We start from the raw sequence: 17,436 nt of genomic DNA, 5'->3' as shown, positions 1-17,436 counted from the left end.
AAATGCAGTGGGAGGAGAAAGGGAATGAAGCAGCATGCTGGTAATAGCTCATCTAAAGTGATCACTCTCTTTACAATGTATATTTTTTCATGGTCTGTGTGTATATATAAAATCTCCTCACTGTACTTTCCACTTTATGCATCCGATGAAGTGAGCTGTAGCTCACGAAAGCTTATGCTCAAATAAACTGGTTGGTCTCTAAGGTGCCACAAGTACTCCTTTTCTTTTTGCGAATACAGACTAACACGGCTGCTACTCTGAAATCTGATTCCTAACATGAGAAGCTAGCCTCAACCATAACTCTTGAGGGGCTAGTCCCTCCTACAAGATCACTAATAGATTGGTAACGGGAATTTAGCATGTTTTGGCTAAGGCATAAGAACTAACCACATTGATCTGTGTACTCGTACCTGCTGGTTGTCCTATAGAGACTTTACACCTGCTTTAGACACAGCTGTAGTGGCAGAAGTCCTAAAGCCTCAAAGCTCAGGAAAAGCATTTTTGGACAAAGTGAGAAGGACTGTCCCCTCAGAGGGTTAAAACCATTGCAAATCCACCTAGCTCAGGCATAACTGTGGGAATACATGGGATCCCATTTCCCTCCCCATTCAAAATTATATGCTTCAGGTTGTACATGTTGTAAATAAAGTAGATTACAATGATCTATGAACTCTGTTTCTGTGTCCACTGATTTCTCCTTTTTAGAAGGAAATTACTTCTTGCATAAGCCCCAACATTCCTTCCTGTCTCAAATTTGTTTCCCTCCTGTGCTCACCAGAAATGAAATTTGCCACATTGGTACCTAGCAACCCCATTGCAATGGGAGATCTGGAATTCTATTTACTTGAACACCTACATATTGTGTCTGAATCCAAGATTTTGATTCGGCGCTTTATGGAGCAATGGCTTTGAGCAGTTCAGACCCAAACTATGACCGTGTTTAGATCCAGGGACCTGAGCATGCGGTTGCAGGATGGGACTAACTCTTATCACACCTTAACGTAGCGGGAGCTCTGCTGCAATTCAGTGGGAGTTATTAGTATCTGATGAGCAGCGAATCCAGCTACAGGTTTCTTGCTCGGGCCCATTCTCCAGTGTATTAATGACCGTGCCATAGCGCTCTGAGCAGGACCTCAGCTGTAACCAAGAAGCTCGTTTTAGAACAGGAGATGGGGGTGGGGGGGTCTCCCCTGATGCTCCAGTTTATGAATCGTCTCATGGGCTGACTGCCCTGCCTCTGAAATCAATCACCCCAATGAAAGCTTTTATTTCACTCCAATTTGGACTGTGATTTCTCTCCCCCCCCCCACAATTATCAGGTGCTGAAATACCTGCTCCTCTCGCCTTTAAGTGAGTGTTAATTATTTTGGCAAGCACCAATAGCTCCCCAGATTAGACTAAAGGAAATAGATATGTCATTTTCACTGAACTGGCTTGGCTACAGGGAAAAGATAAATTGGCCTGAAAGCTGATGAATTAACTATGGTGGTGTTTGTGGAGAGCAATCGTTGTCTTTGTATATTTGACAAAAATTAATTGTCTTGCCTACCTTGACTGAGTCAATGTAATCAGCTTGTCTCTGTGCAGAAAAAAAATCCATCATTTCTAAGTGATTCATTAAGCAGTATTAAAGCTGTCTCTAAAGACAAAATAATCTATTTAAGGAGGACTCTTGGTAGCGAGACAGCGGATTAACACCTCAGCTATTTTTTCAATTATGAGGGGTTTCAGTTGTTACAGTGTACCTAGTTTAACCCTTGCTGAGCTAAGTGATGTGCTGGGTATGGACAGGAAACGGGGACACTTTCAACCTAGCCAGCCAGTGACACAATGTTGCTGAGATGGATATGTACTACACAGCAGCAGGGAAAGGATTCACTTGCTTCTGACCTGCGCAGTCTAGACATCAGTGCAAACTGCACAATTCCAGCAGCATCTTTCCCAGACCTTAAATCCAGCATGGATAGAGCGTGGCTGTCCTCTGCTTCGCTCCTGGTAAAGTCCCTAATGTTAGATCTCCAATTGACACTAGACTTCAATTTATCCACCAGGCTAAAAAGAAGCAGCTCTCAGAACAGTAATTGTCAGCAATTACAGCTAAGTTTTATGTCCTGTAATGATGTGACTAAACAATTCTGCGCTTCCCGGAAACTCAGGGATGGACAATCCTCAGGCGTTTGAACTCCCATGTTGTTTAGACCTGCTCTCAGACCAAGTTCTCAAAAGTGATTTTTTTGAGGGCCTCTGTTCTTAGGAGTACAACTTGACACCCTATAAAGGGTTCTGATCTTTCAGAAAGAAACCCCTCTCTGAAAATCAGGCCCCTTTAAGGCATCTTGAGTCAAGAACCCAAAAATCACTAGTCACTGTTGAAAATTGTGGCCACTGTGGTTAAAACTCCACTGGCTGCATGCTAGTGGCTATGCTAGAAATCTCTCATTGCTCCCCTTGTGTGGTAACAGTCTCTTTTTTTCACCCTTTTTTTAACACAAGTTTCCTAAGCAGCCTCTTCTGAAGGACTGTTCCAAGAGCTGTCTGGATGTTTAAATGAATTATATTAATTGTTTTCTCCTTTAATATACTCTTCTGTTAATTCTTGCCAAGAATTTTAACAGTTCAGATCGGACTGATTTACCCTTCCAGGAGTCAAGCTGGCTTGTTGCTTAAATTATACTTCTGAGAGACGTTGTCTCATCCTGGTCTAAGTATGCAGGAGCCCCTGAATTCTGATCCTAGCTTAGATGCTGTCATGGTCATGTGTATGGTCCTGGAGGCAGAGGAGACTGTCAACTACCTTTGCGTCCTTGGGGTTCCTGGCTGCTCTGGGGGCCAAAATACCCTGTTGACTAAATTAGAGCTGTCTCAGGGAAGCTTGAATTTAGAGCATCCTCCCTAGAGCTGTCTTAGGGTGGTTCCAAAGCACAGAGTCTATGCCATACCTGCAAGCATCCCCTCTCGGCATAGTGGGGCATCACAAGGCAGGCAAGGGTGTGGCTGGAGTACATTGTATTCTGGCAATCCAGGATCAGAGTAACAACCCAGAGCAGGTTGTTCCCACAGCTGGCATAATTTAGAGCAGCTCCCGCCTTAGCCCTAAGATGATGAGTGAGGGAAATGGAAAGTTTACGCGAAGCTACCTTAGGATTAAGCCTGTATCAGTCCATACTGATTCACAGCACAGCTCTGCATATCCGTATGTTTCCCATGTTGGTTTTCTATAACTGGAAAGGCTAAATTCTGTGACCTAAATTAAAATCCATGGTGACTCTCCCTCTGCACTAAAGCATATGTTAAATGGACTGATTGAAACCTCCCTCTTTAATTCTTTTCACCTTTGTTTCCTGGTATAGCCGGGTTGTCTTAACTAGTCCAGTGAAGACATGGAGAAAACAGTCTGAAAATTATATGAAATACTCTACTGTAGAAAAATGCTGTTCACTGCACTTTATCATCATTTATTCTTTCTTTCTTTTTTTTTTTAATGTGGCAACTTCTGTACTTAGCAGACCAGAACTTCACACCTGTCTAACACCAGGGCAAACCTCTCTTTGCTACTTGGAACTGGTGAAGATCAGTCTAGTTAAGTAGAATTCATACTAATACTCTCCTAATTAAGCAGCAATCAACTGACATTTGTTATTGTTAGGCCAAACTGGTTCCATGGGAAAAATCTTAATTAAGGGTTTGTCTCCATGGGGAAATTGACCAGCATAGCTATAGTGGCATAATTATTCTTCCCTGGTTATGCTGGTGTAACTCTCCTGGGTGGACACGCTATTCGGGAATAAAAGTGGCTTTATTCCACAGTCAATTATTCCTTTCTATGCTGGTCAATTTCCTCATGTAGGCAAGTCCTATCCAGATTCCTTAATTCAAAGTGTCCCAGTGTAATAGACCATACACATCAATCCAGGATCTGACCGTGTGGCAGAAGAAGGCCAAATGCTTAATTCAGAGCTAAGGAAAACAACTCTTTTGCAGCCCTAGTTAAGATGTTTGTCCTTGCTTCGTTTCATATTTGGTTCTCTGCTCGCTCTTCTTGCAAACTTATCTGATGTCTTTATCTTTCCTTAGCTTCTCTCACCCCCCAGCTCCCTAGCCAACATTCCTCTCTTTCACTAACAGAATAGAATCCTTTTTCCTTCTCAGGCTCTGATATGCTAGCCCATGCTCCATGCCTGACTGCATGAACTGCAGATCATTACAGAAGCTGTCTAACATTGCTTGCATTTCCTTCTGTCCCCTGACGATACTTAGACAGGCCTGACCTAAATTATGAAGCCGTCTTACTTTGTTCAGTTGTTCGTTAACTTGAAAGACATGCTTAAACACAAGGTAGGATAAAGGAGCTGCAGCTTCCAGACAGAGGTTTGGACCAGTTTCAAGGACCAGAAAGCCTCACTACTATGATTTTGCTTGCCTTACTCACACTGCTAATCCCATTGATTTAAAAGGATCACTCATCTGAATAAAGACTAGGCACTGAACCAGCCCCGGGAATGGGGGCAGCAACCTTAGGCCTGACTCTCTCCTGTCTTGCAGCTTGTGTGGTTACAAGCTTGTGTGCAATATGGGTGTAAAATGCCACCTTTCCAGTCTGGTGCTGAGTTGCATGCCCTCAGCACTCAAGGCCCAGTTTCTGAGCTTAGTCCAGGCTGTGCTTGGTGCAGCTCAGCGGGGGTAGGCAAAAGTGTCGGTCTGCATTTCATCTTGATGCCTTGGGTTGGCTGGGACCTGGGCAGCTCTACTTGAGGCCCACATGCCCAAGCCCCAAGGGCCCAATCCAGCAAGCAGGAATAGTTGGAGGGCTGAGCTGCTCAGGAGGCAGGGTGGGGTAGAGCCTCTCTGCTCGCCTTCTGCCATCCAGGGAATCCCCCTACCCAGGGAGAATTCCCAGACAGCCAATCAAATTGACTTTCCAGCTGGGTTGAAGCTGTGGGAGCAGGGCTAAATGTGTAAACAGGTGTAAATGACTGTCCGAGGCAGCAGAGACTCCAAGCGCTTTCATGTGCTTGGTATGTGTATAAATGAGTTTAAATAGACCTGAATGTGTCTTTTCTCTGAGTCATAGAGTTTAAGGCCAGAAGAAACCCCAGATCATCTAGTCTGATCTACTGTATATCGCAGGCCACTCGCACGCTAACCCAGTGGAAATCAGGATCTCAATGGAAGTTGCAGATTTGCACTCTGAGCAGATTACCCCATATTCAAGGTTTTATACTGTGCAAAAGCTGGCTGGCTTTCTGCCCAGCTGTCCCTCATATCTGCCTCTCTAAGCAGTGATCAGTGCTAGCAGGGGCTGTACCTTTTGGGAGGAGGTGCATTTAGTTGTACTTGTGTTGTGGAAAGAAACCCAGCATAGAAAGTAAGGTGGGGCTTGTGTACACATCTTCCCCAACAGCATGTAGAATAAGTCTCTCTCCCCTCCCCCCGCCTTGTTGATGGTGCCAGTTCTTCATACATCACATGTAAAATAGGTTAAAAATAATAGCTATTCCCCAGGTGATGTGGCCTAATGGCTAAGCCACAGACTGGCATTCAGGCAGCCTGGTTCAAGCCCCAACTCACCTAGCTGAGTGACCTTGGGCAAGTCATTGTCTCCCTCTGCTTCATTTTCGCTGCCTGTAAACTGGGGTAATCATACTGGCCTCCTTTGTAAAGTGCTTTGAGATGTATGGGTGAAAGAGCGAGGTATTATTGTTTGGAAAGAGTCCAGGCTCTTCTCTCTCCTGTTCAATGAAGTGTCTTTCGCTCCCTCCCACCTCCCGTGTTTCTTTAAGAATTGAATGCTAATCAACCACCACCACCATCATCATTCTTAAACCACATTTCTTCCGACATGCTTCATCTTACTGAGGACTAAACCCAGGGGAAGTCTGAATTCCTATAAATTCACGAATTATTTAATTATTTAAGATTTAAAATAGATCCAAAAACTGTTTTAAAGGGTTTAAAAATAGGGAGCTAGAGCAGGACTGGATTAAGGTAATCTGGGACCTAGGCACACTCCCAAATGAGAGCCCTTGTTGGCTGTATTCCCACATGATGGTCACTACTCCATGCCGTGGTCGTGCACTATGACTTGACACTTCCTGGGGGATTTGAAGCAGTAGTGGAGACTGCCTGGACAAGAACTATTTGCAGGACTGGTGGGGGCCTCATCCCCATTCCTACTGGGGGCGAGTAAGATCCATCCCCATGCCATCATCTCCTATCTTCAGGCAGGATGGGGTCCGTCCCACAGGAGGGAAGACTCAGTCCTCACTTGCCTTTATTGGCAGGTGGGCTCCTTCTGACACCATCCCAGCAAAGCCATGATAAGTGCTGTGGCGGGGTGCACCCAAAGAAACAGGATTCAGAGTTAGCAGTCCATTGAGATGAATGGGACAGTTCACCCTTCTCAGAGCAATTGTTTCAGCCCCTCTGCAGTCTCAGGCAGACATCACTGCATCAGGTCACCTTTTTGAGGTTCTCTCCGCAACCGGAAAGCCTGGAGATCTATTTTTAAAAGTGAAAACCGAGAGACACATGACATCAGAGGACTCCAGGAACTGGGGCCCTAGGCACATGTCTATAGCTAGAGCCTATGCCTTAATCTAGCCCTGGGCCTGAATCTCCTGATACAGACAGGGCTAAGGAGAGAAGCTAGCTGACAGCTTACCTCGCCCAGTCCCTGGCGAGAGAACAAGCAGGTGAGTAAATTAGACGGGGGCTTTGTTTGCACTGTGGATTTTGGGGGAATGCCACTGAACTGATTGTAGCCAGTTGGAGCACCAGTATAAACTGGCTGCCAGCCTTCCTATAAGACATCTGGACCTGCTGAGTTACCCGAGACTGTGCTAAAGATAATGGTAGCTGATGTGTGATAAAGCGTCCTCAACATCTGGAACCAGCAGTGCTGCCGTACCCCTGCTACAGCAACAAGCAGGAGATTCCAATAAAGGCCTCAGTTACTCTGAGTGAGCGCCTGGATACGTGTGGGGGAATTCCTTCTACTGACCTTTCAGGTACAAATGCTGCATGCTACAGGCTGTACAGCAAACAAAAACATGCGCTCAGATGGGTCAAAACTACTCTCTGTTTTAAAATCTCACCCCCCAAACGTCTGCACAGTCAAGTGTTGTGTGTCGTCTTTCCCCCCCCCCCCCACCTCGCAATCACTGAGATACAATCTTTTCCATCTTGGTGAATCAAACACATAGTCTGGGTGGTGAAATGGGGAACCTTGGTGGAATGAGCACATTTTACCTTCTTTTGTTAAATACGCTGTTAATTTAAGTAAGCCATGTCCAGTGTGTTTGGTACAAGATTGTAGGAACCTGAGATTTTGAAAAATCACCCATGATTTCCTTTAAACATGGGTTATAACTTAAACAAAAAGAAGGGGTTTGAGAGGTTCTTCATTGGTGGTTGTAGTTTATTCTGTGTACTTTTACATGGCCTTGTATTAGGAAGACAAAGTAAACACCTGTAAGGCCTCAGTCCTACAATGAGCTGCTGCTGACTTCAGGGGAGCTCCCTGCGAGCACAAGGGTCTGCCCACGTGCAGCTCATTGCAGGATCGGGGCCTAACACAAGACGGCACAAGGCAGGTCTGAAACCAGCATTAAAAAGTTGAGAGAGAGAAAATGAAAATGCCCTTTCATGGAGTCCTCGAGAGGATGCCCTTATGGAACTGCGCTTGCGAAAGGAGACCGCGTGGTGGCGCCATCTGACAGCTTTCCCACGCCCTGCGATTGGCAAAACTTTTTTTTTCCCAGCTGAGATTCCCACAGAATAACGGGAGTTGTCTCTGTCTTCCAGCCCCGTGTCCTACACCAGAGACCTCCAACTTCCTTGCAGACCACGTCTCTTGGCTGCCTCCCCTCCCATTCAGGGTTATCTCCCCATCTGTTCACAAGCCCATAACGTCCCTATGGGCCACTCTCCAGCAGTGATAACTGATTTCATATTCAGTTAGGTTCATGTTAAGGTCGCCCTAGAGCCAAGCCTTAGCACAACTGAGCGCGCCTGTGACTCAGTCCCTGGCTGGAAAAGAAATATTTCCCGCTGCCTTTTCATGAGAATGCTCAGTTGGAAGCAAGGAGAAAAGCCAGGGGTAGGTGACCGGGAAGAGTTTGGCGGGGCACCGTTTGGAGATCATAGAATCATAGAATATCAGGGTTGGAAGGGACCCCAGAAGGTCATCTAGTCCAACCCCCTGCTCGAAGCAGGACCAATTCCCAGATCTCCATGAGATCTCCATGTTAAACTGTTGGACAGTGCTTGGAACCTGAGATGCTCTCAGCTGGGAGCTACAGGGGCTGCATTCACTTCTCTGGTTTGCTGCAAATTCATCTCCGGGGCTGACTCTGCTAGTTCTTTCTCCCCAGGCCTGGGAACACACAGCCGAGCCCTCGCTGTGTCCAGGCCGATCCCAAAGGTTGCTGGGGTTACAAAGTCCAGCTCTTCCCCCGCACGGAGGAGTCGGTCAGCCCTGGGAGCGCTGGCCCACGGTGGAGCTGCTTGTCTGCAAGTCTCCGGCTTGGACCTGCTCTTTGCCGGGTGGCTGGGCCCACCTGTCCCTACCCCTCTGGTCGGTCCAGGCAATGTACCCTCTAATTTTTGACAGTCCGTCTGTGCAAAGAATGTCTTCTGTGCAAATTGTTGTGCTGATGGGCAGATCTTTGTGCCTGCCCTGTTTTGCCGTGTGCAGCGGGTTTGGGATTTGCGTGCACGCCCACAGCTTAGAGGGAACAGTGGTCCCAGGCAGATGGGTGCTCTTCTGTCCCCCCAGCTGGGGTCAGTACCAGGAAGCGGGGAAGGCGGCGGAGAACCGGGGCGCTCTGTATCCGACTGGGGCCAGCCGGGCGCCGGGGCAGCCGCTGCTCGGGGCCGGGCTGGGAGCCCGTGGCCGGCGCGCACCGCTGGGAGCGCACCACTCCCTGAGGAGGCGCACGGGGGCGTGGCACCGGCGCTCCCCCCTCCCGGGCACGGGGGCAGGTGTCAGCCCCGGGCCCGGCCAGGAAGCCCCGCCGTTGCGCACGGGGAGAGCGGCGACTCCCCGAGGGGGGCGGACACCGCGCAGGGGGCGGGGGGGTCCCCGAGTGGCGGGGCCGCGCAGGAGACAGGCCGGGCTTGGCTTGACGAAGGTGGGTGTGTGCGAGCGCCCCGGGCGGCGTGGGGCCGGAGGGGGGCAGGTGCCCGAGGCGAGGCGAGGCGGGGGGCGCCCTGGAGAGGTGGGGGGACCTCTTATTTGGCTGAGCGCTCTGCCGCCAGCGTCTCTGTCCGGAGCGGGAGCTGGCAGGGGAGGGAACGGGCCGGGGGGGGGGGGGGGGAGTGATGGCTCCTGGCTGATGGGGTGGGACTGGCAGCCAGAGAGGATCCGGCAGCATGAAGAGCGGTGTCAGAGGCGGCGCTGCTCCCCGGGGAGGAGCCTGAGTTTGGGGGCTGGAGGGGCACCCCTGGGAGCGCTGCGCATGGAGCTGCCGGACGGGAACGGGAGCTGCCGGGACTGCAGCCCGGGGGCTCGCCCGTCCGCCGGGGCCACCACCGCCTTGGCCGCGGTGATCATCTTCACCATCGTCGGGGACCTCGTGGGCAACGCGCTGGTGATCCTGTCCGTGCTGAGGAACAAGAAGCTCCGCAACGCCGGTGAGTTCCGCGGGGCGCTGGGGCGCACGGCGCTGCGCCTTCAGGTGCCGGGCCAGCCTGGGACTGGGGCTGCTCCGACCTCCGCGCGGGGCTGCCCCTCCAGTCCCGGGGCCTCAGGAGGAGGCACTCGGACCCCTCTCCCCCGGCTACGTGTGGGGAGCAAACTCCCGGAACCCCTGGGCCATCTGCCGGGGGGCCTGGCGGCTCCCAGTCTGGAGCTGCGGGGAGCCCGGGGGACGCGCACTGGAACTTTGCGAACTCTTCCGCAGCGCCGAGCCCAGGGGTGTGCTCTGCGCCCCTGCACGGACGGAGCCGGGACTCAGCCAGGGGGGCGCTTGGCCGCAGGGAGCTGCCCGTGTTTCAGATCCACCCTGCGTCCCCGAGGCAGCAGGAGAATCCCAAGGGCAAGAGAAATCGTCTCACCCCAAGCCCGAGGCTGCTCCGCTTTGCAGCGGATGGGAGTTTGGGTACTGACTCCCCCACCGGAGCAGGACCGGCCCCTTCGCGCTGCAGGTTCTTTCCCCTTTGCCTTCACTGTGGCTATATTTTTGGGGCTGATTGCTCCCAGCTGTTACCGCTACCGAGCCCTCAACCAGCTCCGGGATTCCTCTGGGATCCTAAATGCGAGGGGCATTTAGGATTTAAAAATAAAATGGAAAGCGAAACAAAGCAGCAATTGTGCCCTATTGTAATCCAGCTGCAGGGTGATTATCTGCAATTAGAGGAACTGCAGAACTAAAATTTGACAATGAAGGGTATAATCAATTTCTTCCTTGGGATTATGGTTTTAATTGGGGAGCGAAACTAGTCCAAATCTTTTATTCTAATTAATACTCTGCATCTGCAATCTCTTCAAGTCACTGAGCACCACATTATTTCACTAAGATACAATCACATCAAACTTTCAGGGCTTTTTCCAAGTTGGCATAGCTCAATGTATCACTTTCCCTGACTTCCTATGTGCAAAGCTCAAAGTGTCTATTTAACATGATGACCTGATCCTGCTTCTAGTGAAGTCAGCTGGAGGAAAAGAAGCAGGATTGGGCCCTCACTTTGTGTGATTAAAATATTAAATACTTGTCACTTGTAGCATTTTTCACCGGTACTCTTTAAAATGCCTTGCAAAGAATGTGCCTGTGACTATCCCAGGCTTCTTAGCTGATGAAAAGGAGATGGGGATCAAGGTAACACAGCTAGTTTGTGACAGTGGAGGAAATAAAACTCAGGAGTCCTGACTCTCTGCTCTGTGCCATTTCCATTAGACTGTGCTGCACCTGAGTTACAAACTTGCTTTTCTTTCTCATGTTGCATTTTGTCTTCAGACGGCTCGGAACTTTTTTCCTTTCTGTCTCCCAGGGATAGCTGCAAACAAAGGACCCAGTCCTGCAGCCATAATTTTGATAAAACTCTCATTAACTTGAATGGGAGTTGTCAAGGTTCCTTCCCCACTCTGAACTCTAGGGTACAGATGTGGGGACCTGCATGAAAAACCCCCTAAAGCTTATTTTTACTAGCTTAGGTTAAAACTTCCCCAAGGTACAAACTATTTTACCTTTTTTGCCCCTGGACTTTATTGCTGCCACCACCAAGCGTCTAACAAATATATAACAGGGAAAGAGCCTGCTTGGAAATGTCTTTCCCCCACAAATCCTCCCCAAACCCTGCACCCCCTTTCCTGGGGAAGGCTTGATAAAAATCCTCACCAGTTTGCATCGGTGAACACAGACCCAAACCCTTGGATCTTAAGAACAATGAAAAAAGCAATCAGGTTCTTAAAAGAAGAATTTTAATTGAAGAAAAAGTAAAAGAATCACCTCTGTAAAATCAGGATGGTAAATACCTTACAGGGTAATCAGATTCAAAACATAGAGAATCCCTCTAGGCTAAACCTTAAGTTACAAAAAGACACAAAAACAGGAATATACATTCCATTCAGCACAACTTATTTTATTAGCCATTTAAACAAAACAGAATCTAACGCATATCTAGCTAGATTACTTTCTAAGTTCTAAGACTCCATTCCTGTTCTGTTCCTGGCAAAAGCATCACACAGACAGACAGACCCTTTGTTCCCCCCCTCCAGATTTTAAAGTATCTTGTCTCCTCATTGGTCATTTTGGTCAGGTGCCAGTGAGGTTATCCTAGCTTCTTAACCCTTTACAGGTGAAAGGGTTTTTCCTCTGGCCAGGAGGGACTTTAAAGGTGTTTACCCTTCCATTTATATTTATGACAGGAGTCTTGCCTGAGAGAGAACTGCAAGATTGCTCTCAATATGAGCATGAACACATGCGATCTGGGAGGCTGGGGTGCAAAAAAAGAGGGATCATGAAAAAGAGAGAAGTCCCATGGCAATTGTAAACACTTGCTGGTAGGACCCTGCTGTACATGTAGTTAGCATACTTGATCTTCACTGCAGTTGGTAATAACCAAATAAATGGGGAGTAAAGATTTTTCCAGTTGCTTGTCACTGTATACTTTGAACGCCGTATTGGTGGTTTTAAAACCCTACTTCCTTGACACACATCTGCGTTCAATCTCCATGACTGAAACCACTTTTCATGTTTTTTTAAATGGCAAGAAAACTAGCAAAATCAACACCAGTATCAGTAATGTCTAAGTGTGGCATTTATTGTTCCTGGGGTCCATTAGTTTGGTGAAAAGAGCTGGCTATAAATGGTTCTGCAGTAACTCTGTGTATTCCTTGCGTTGGCTCTTAAAAATGCACCATTGTGTCTGTTTCTGTAGAGGGAGCGAAACAACCTCTAGCTCTGCAGCTAGTAAAATATTTTAGATATCAAGTCGCCACTACTTGCAATGTGTTCAAGAAAGTCATTCATAACGTGGGGACACTTTTTACCTCCATGATCTCTGTGTAAATCTGGAGTAACTCAATAGAGATCAGTGAAGTTACTCTGGAATTAAAATGGTTTAATGGCAAACAAAATCTGGCCCAGACATCCACTCTATATGAAAACATTGCACCAGGCTTATGTGAGTTTAAGTATTCAGTTGACTTAAGTTTGGTTTCCAAATCTGATCCGTGTTCATGGGAAGGGACAATAGAGAATGCTTTTTATAAAAACTTGATAATCAGTAACTTGTATGTTCTGAGTAGAATGATAGAGGTGTGAAATTCAATCACTTGATTGCATTTCAGATTTTAAGAGGCCCTTTCTAGGAAAATCGAGGTAAAACAGAATCTAAATATGAACACATAGAGGTTTTTTCATTAAGTGATAATGGGGAATATTTCCAAACCTTAATGATTCTCAGGAGCTCACTGCTTTAAAAATAAGACAGAGGGATCTACTGTTAATAAATCCCATGAAAATGACCCTCTTCATTAACCGTATTAAGTTTTTATTAAATTGTTTTATAAACTGAAATCAGAACATGGCTAGTATAGAATCAACAGATGTAACTTTGGAGCAGCAACTGATTGCAGGGGACAAGTTCTGCACTCCCTCATGAGTACTATTGCCATTGGAGTGAGTGGGTCTGATCTTCATCCCATTTGCAATGAATGGCATAAATCTGGAGCAACTTTGAAGTCAAACAGGTATAAACAGTGTGAGTAAGTGGAGAACCTGGCCCCTACTTTGTCTGGCTATATCAAAAGAAGGACAGGAGATACTTCACATGGGTTTAATCAGGCCGCAACTTTATTATTAGACGTCTGGGAGTACCCGGCAGAGAAAAGTGTACAGTGCAAGTAACTCCGTGTTCATTCAATGATTACCTGGTGGCTTCTGCCAGCTCCCCTTCATTTTCCATCCACGTCCCTCAGCCAACCCACAACCACCTTATTATCCACCCTGCCTTGTAGAAGGGTTAAGGTGGGCTATAAGAAAAGGGGCTTGGCTCCCTGCTGTGCCAATCGTTGGACCCCGAACCACCCTACCTGGTTCCATTCCTTTAACCAGCACCTCCTTTTTATGTCCTTTTCCAAGCCATTTGTCCGCTCACTGGATGCTTTCTCTATGGAGTACCTGCACTGGACATCCGCCCCACACTTACAAAATAAGTTGCGACATAGCCTACCCCCTTTCCTTCTCACTGTAATAAGAACTCCTGGAAAACTCGTAGGGAAGGTGAAAAAACCCCACTCTGCCTAGATCAATCTGGTGGTGAGGGAAAAATTACTCCCCAGCCCCCACTAGAAAGGAGCGACTAGCGCGATACCCATGGCAGGTCCTAAGCAAACCTGCTAGTCGCCATCTTAAGGGGAGGGAGGGTCGGTGGGTGCTGCTTTGCCCACTGCATGGAGAAAGGGTGTCTAATGCCTGGGCTTGCCCCTTTTAAGGCCTTCTGCACTTACATTCCCAGGGGATGAGTTAGCACCACCCTCACCCCACTTTTCTGCAGCAGTTTCTGACCTCCTTCCCTCCCCCCACCCAAAGCACTGCTACCTTCCTCCAGCAAGCCCAGACAAAGTCAGCGTCCCCACCCCCTTCAGGTGCAGTGTGGTCATTTCCATGGTGATAGTCCCACTGTAGCCCTAACAGAGACCTCTAATCATTATGAACTGAATATATTTAGACTGTGACAACTACAAAATAGTGACAAATGGTTCCACCAGCCTCCGGCAGGTGTGTATTAAAAATTCTCTCTTGCACATTCCGTTGGCTTGATAACATTTGAGCTGAATGTGGATGAAAACTTTTGCTAAAGGAGCATGTTCTTCAGGCTGAAGCTCCAGTAGTACCCATCTCCAGCTTTCTTGAACACGCTAAAAAATAATAGGGCATAGAGCCTAGTCCTGGGTTCCTTGAAAACCCAAACCTTCCACTGGCATCCCGAGGAGCTTTTCATGTATGAGAATGCAGGATTGGGCCCAAGACTGTAAATAGCCGAACCATTGTTTTTATTAGCAACGAGAAGCAGGAAGAAATATAATAACACGTCACTTTAGTACTGCGACGTGGCAAGAGGGCCGAAAAGTGCACTGTGCGTTTTGTAAACAGTTCTGGCTATCTAGTGACAAGGTGTGAGTTTCTGGTAGGCACTGTGGATCTTCTATTCTTGCTTTATCCCCCAGGCGTTCTCAAAAACGTGGTTAGCCTGTTAACTGTTGCCCTGCCAGTATCTTTATATTAATTCAAGATTCACCTCATCTTAGTTTCTGAGCATATTTTCCTATTTTATTGCCAATAAGCAATTTTCTTTGTTACCAGGGGCCCAGTCCTTCAGTTCTAACTCAGTCCTTAGCCTTACAACCTCCCCATCAATTTAAATAGCTGTTGTTCCTGGCAAGGACTGAGAACCTGATGCTGCAAAGACTTATATGAATAAGCCCTACTTATGTAGGAATTTGTAGGATCTGGCCCTAACGAGGGGCTGGAAGATCAGGTCTCTGATCCTCCCACAAATATATTCATTTATGTTCAAAGTTGGGGTTTAATGAAAAGAGTAGGTTGCAAATTAGCTAGACTTAAGGGTAGAGGGCTTATAAACTGAATTTGGTGGATGCCAGATATATTAGAACATAAGAGTGGCCATAATGGGTCAGATCAATGGTCCCACTAGCCCAATATCCTGTCTTCCAACAGTGGCCAACATCAGATACTTCAGAGGGAGTGAATAGACCAGGGCAATTTATCAAGTGATTCATCAGGTGTCGTCCAATCCCAGCTTCTATCAGTCAGAGATTTAGGGACACCCAGCATGGGGTTGCGTCCCTGACCATCTTGGCTAACAGCTGTGGATGGACCTAGCCTCCATGAACTTATCTAATTCTTTTTTGAACCCTAGTTACATTTTTGGCTTTCACAACATCCCCTGGCAACGAGTTCTACAGTTGACTGTGTTGTGTGAAGAAATACTTCCTTTTCTTTGTTTTTAAACCTGCTGCCCATTAATTTCATTGGGTGACCCCTAGTTTGTGTGTTATGTGAAGGGGTAAATAACACTATCCTAATTCACTTTCTCCACACCATCTGTGATTTTTATAGACCAGTATCTTATCTCCCCTTAGTCGTCTCTTTTCCAAGATGAAGAGTCCCAATCTTTTTAATCTCTCCTCATAGGGCAGCGGTTCCCTAGCCCTAATCATTTTTGTTGCCCTTCTCTGAACGTTTCCCGGTTCTAATGTATCTTTTTTGAGATGGGGCAACCAGAACTGCATGCAGTTTTCAAGGTGTGGGTGCGCCATGGATTTATATAGTGGCATGATGATATTTACTGTCTTCTTATCTATCCCTAATATTCTGTTAGCTTTTTTTGACTGCTGCTGCACATTGAGTAGATGTTGGAATGATCCCTGATGACTCCAAGATCGGTCTTGAGTGGTAACAGCTAATTTAGACCCCATCATTTTGTGTGTATTGGTGGGATTAGATTTTCCAATGTGCATTACATTGAATTTCAGCTGCCATTTTGTTGCCCAGTCACCCAGTTTTGTGAAATCCCTTTGTAACTGTTCACAGTCTACTTTGGACTTAACGATCTTGAGTAGTTTTGTATCATGTTCTAACTTTGCCACCTCACTGATTACCCCTTTTCCCAGAACATTTATGAATATGTTGAACAGCACTGGTAAGTGTAGGTTCAGTAGCAAGGTCTCCATTGAAGTTGCTCGTATGTGGTGGTGGGAGAATTGGGTCTAAGAAGTACTGCTCAAGCCGGCAGCTCCTAGGATATCCTAGAGCATAACCCAGTGTCAGAAATGAGAGCCAGCAACTGAGCCTGGGACTAGCTAGCTCAGTCTCCAGCCAGACCAATGAACACAGGTGAGCTCCAGCAGAACTGCCTGATTGGCTGGGGGGAACCAGCAGGTGTGCTCGGAAGCACACCAGCAGCAGGTTGTTGCTTGCTGATCCATGCTTAAGCCTCTTCCAGCGATTGCTTCTATGTCTGTCTTGCTTCCAGCCTTGTTCCCTTGCCTGACTTCTGATTCTGGCTCTGACCCTTGGCTGTGTCTCCTGATTCCTGGCCCGGCTCTAACCACTAGGAAGAACTCTGGCTGTAACCACTAGGTCAGACTACCCATATCCAGGTTGCTGACACCCAGCCTCTACTGGACACACACACCCTGGGCTAGATTATAATTTACAATCTGCTCCGAGTTTGATCTAGTGTGCAGTTGCACCACCCCAGGAGCAGACCAGAGGCAAACTGTCACTCAGTCCCAGTTCCTCCCCTGGTGAAATATTTCATCCATTTCCTGAAGCTGCTTACTCCCTGCCTTTTCACCTGGCCAACTCCTCTGGACAGCAAGTTAGAGGGGCAGGGCAGAGCCAAGGCTCTTCCCACTGCCTGCCCCTCTCTGCTCCAGCCCTGCCCACTAACTAGGTAAGTTCATGGAGGATAGGGCCATCAATGGCTATTAGCCAGGATGGGCAGGGCTGGTGTCCCTACCCTCTGTTTGCCAGAAGCTGGGAATGAGTGACAGGGGATGGATCACTTGATGATTACCTGTTCTGTTCATTCCCTCTGGGGCACCTGGCACTGGCCACTGTCAGTAGACAGGATACTGGGCTAGATGGACCTTTGGTCTGACCCAGTCTGACCGTTCTTATGTTCTCACTCACAATGAGGTGCAGAGGATGAGAAGTTCCTGCTCTCATGCCAACAGCAGTTGCCCAGTCTGTGCAGTAAAGGGGGACCCGCTTCGCTATGCAGGGAGTGAAGTCTTACAGTCGAGCCCTCTACCAGTGGTGTTTGAAAGATACATGTGTGACAACAAAAGGAGCTGCACCTGTTCACCGTGGTCCCTGACACACTAACGACCTCGACAAAGAGCTGATCAGTATAGTTTATCCTATGACTCTTTTCTAGCAAATTCATGTTTTATTCTCTCTCCCC

General features: G+C 47.6%; 1 protein-coding gene across 1 annotated transcript in view; it reads left to right on the top strand.

Moving 5' to 3' along the window:
- The first annotated feature begins 9,458 nt into the window (after nt 1–9,458).
- GPR50 (G protein-coupled receptor 50) overlaps nt 9,459–17,436 on the top strand; it is a 70,086-nt gene continuing 62,108 nt past the window's right edge. Inside the window, exon 1 of the mRNA XM_073358717.1 lies at nt 9,459–9,633. Within this exon, the coding sequence (XP_073214818.1) occupies nt 9,459–9,633 (175 nt within the window). The remainder of the gene's footprint in view (nt 9,634–17,436) is intronic.

This window comes from Lepidochelys kempii, chromosome 9 (assembly GCF_965140265.1).
Source record: "Lepidochelys kempii isolate rLepKem1 chromosome 9, rLepKem1.hap2, whole genome shotgun sequence".
Classification (NCBI taxonomy): domain Eukaryota; kingdom Metazoa; phylum Chordata; order Testudines; family Cheloniidae; genus Lepidochelys; species Lepidochelys kempii.
Note: the sequence above shows the minus strand (reverse complement) of the source record. Positions and strands in the feature narration are given on the sequence as shown.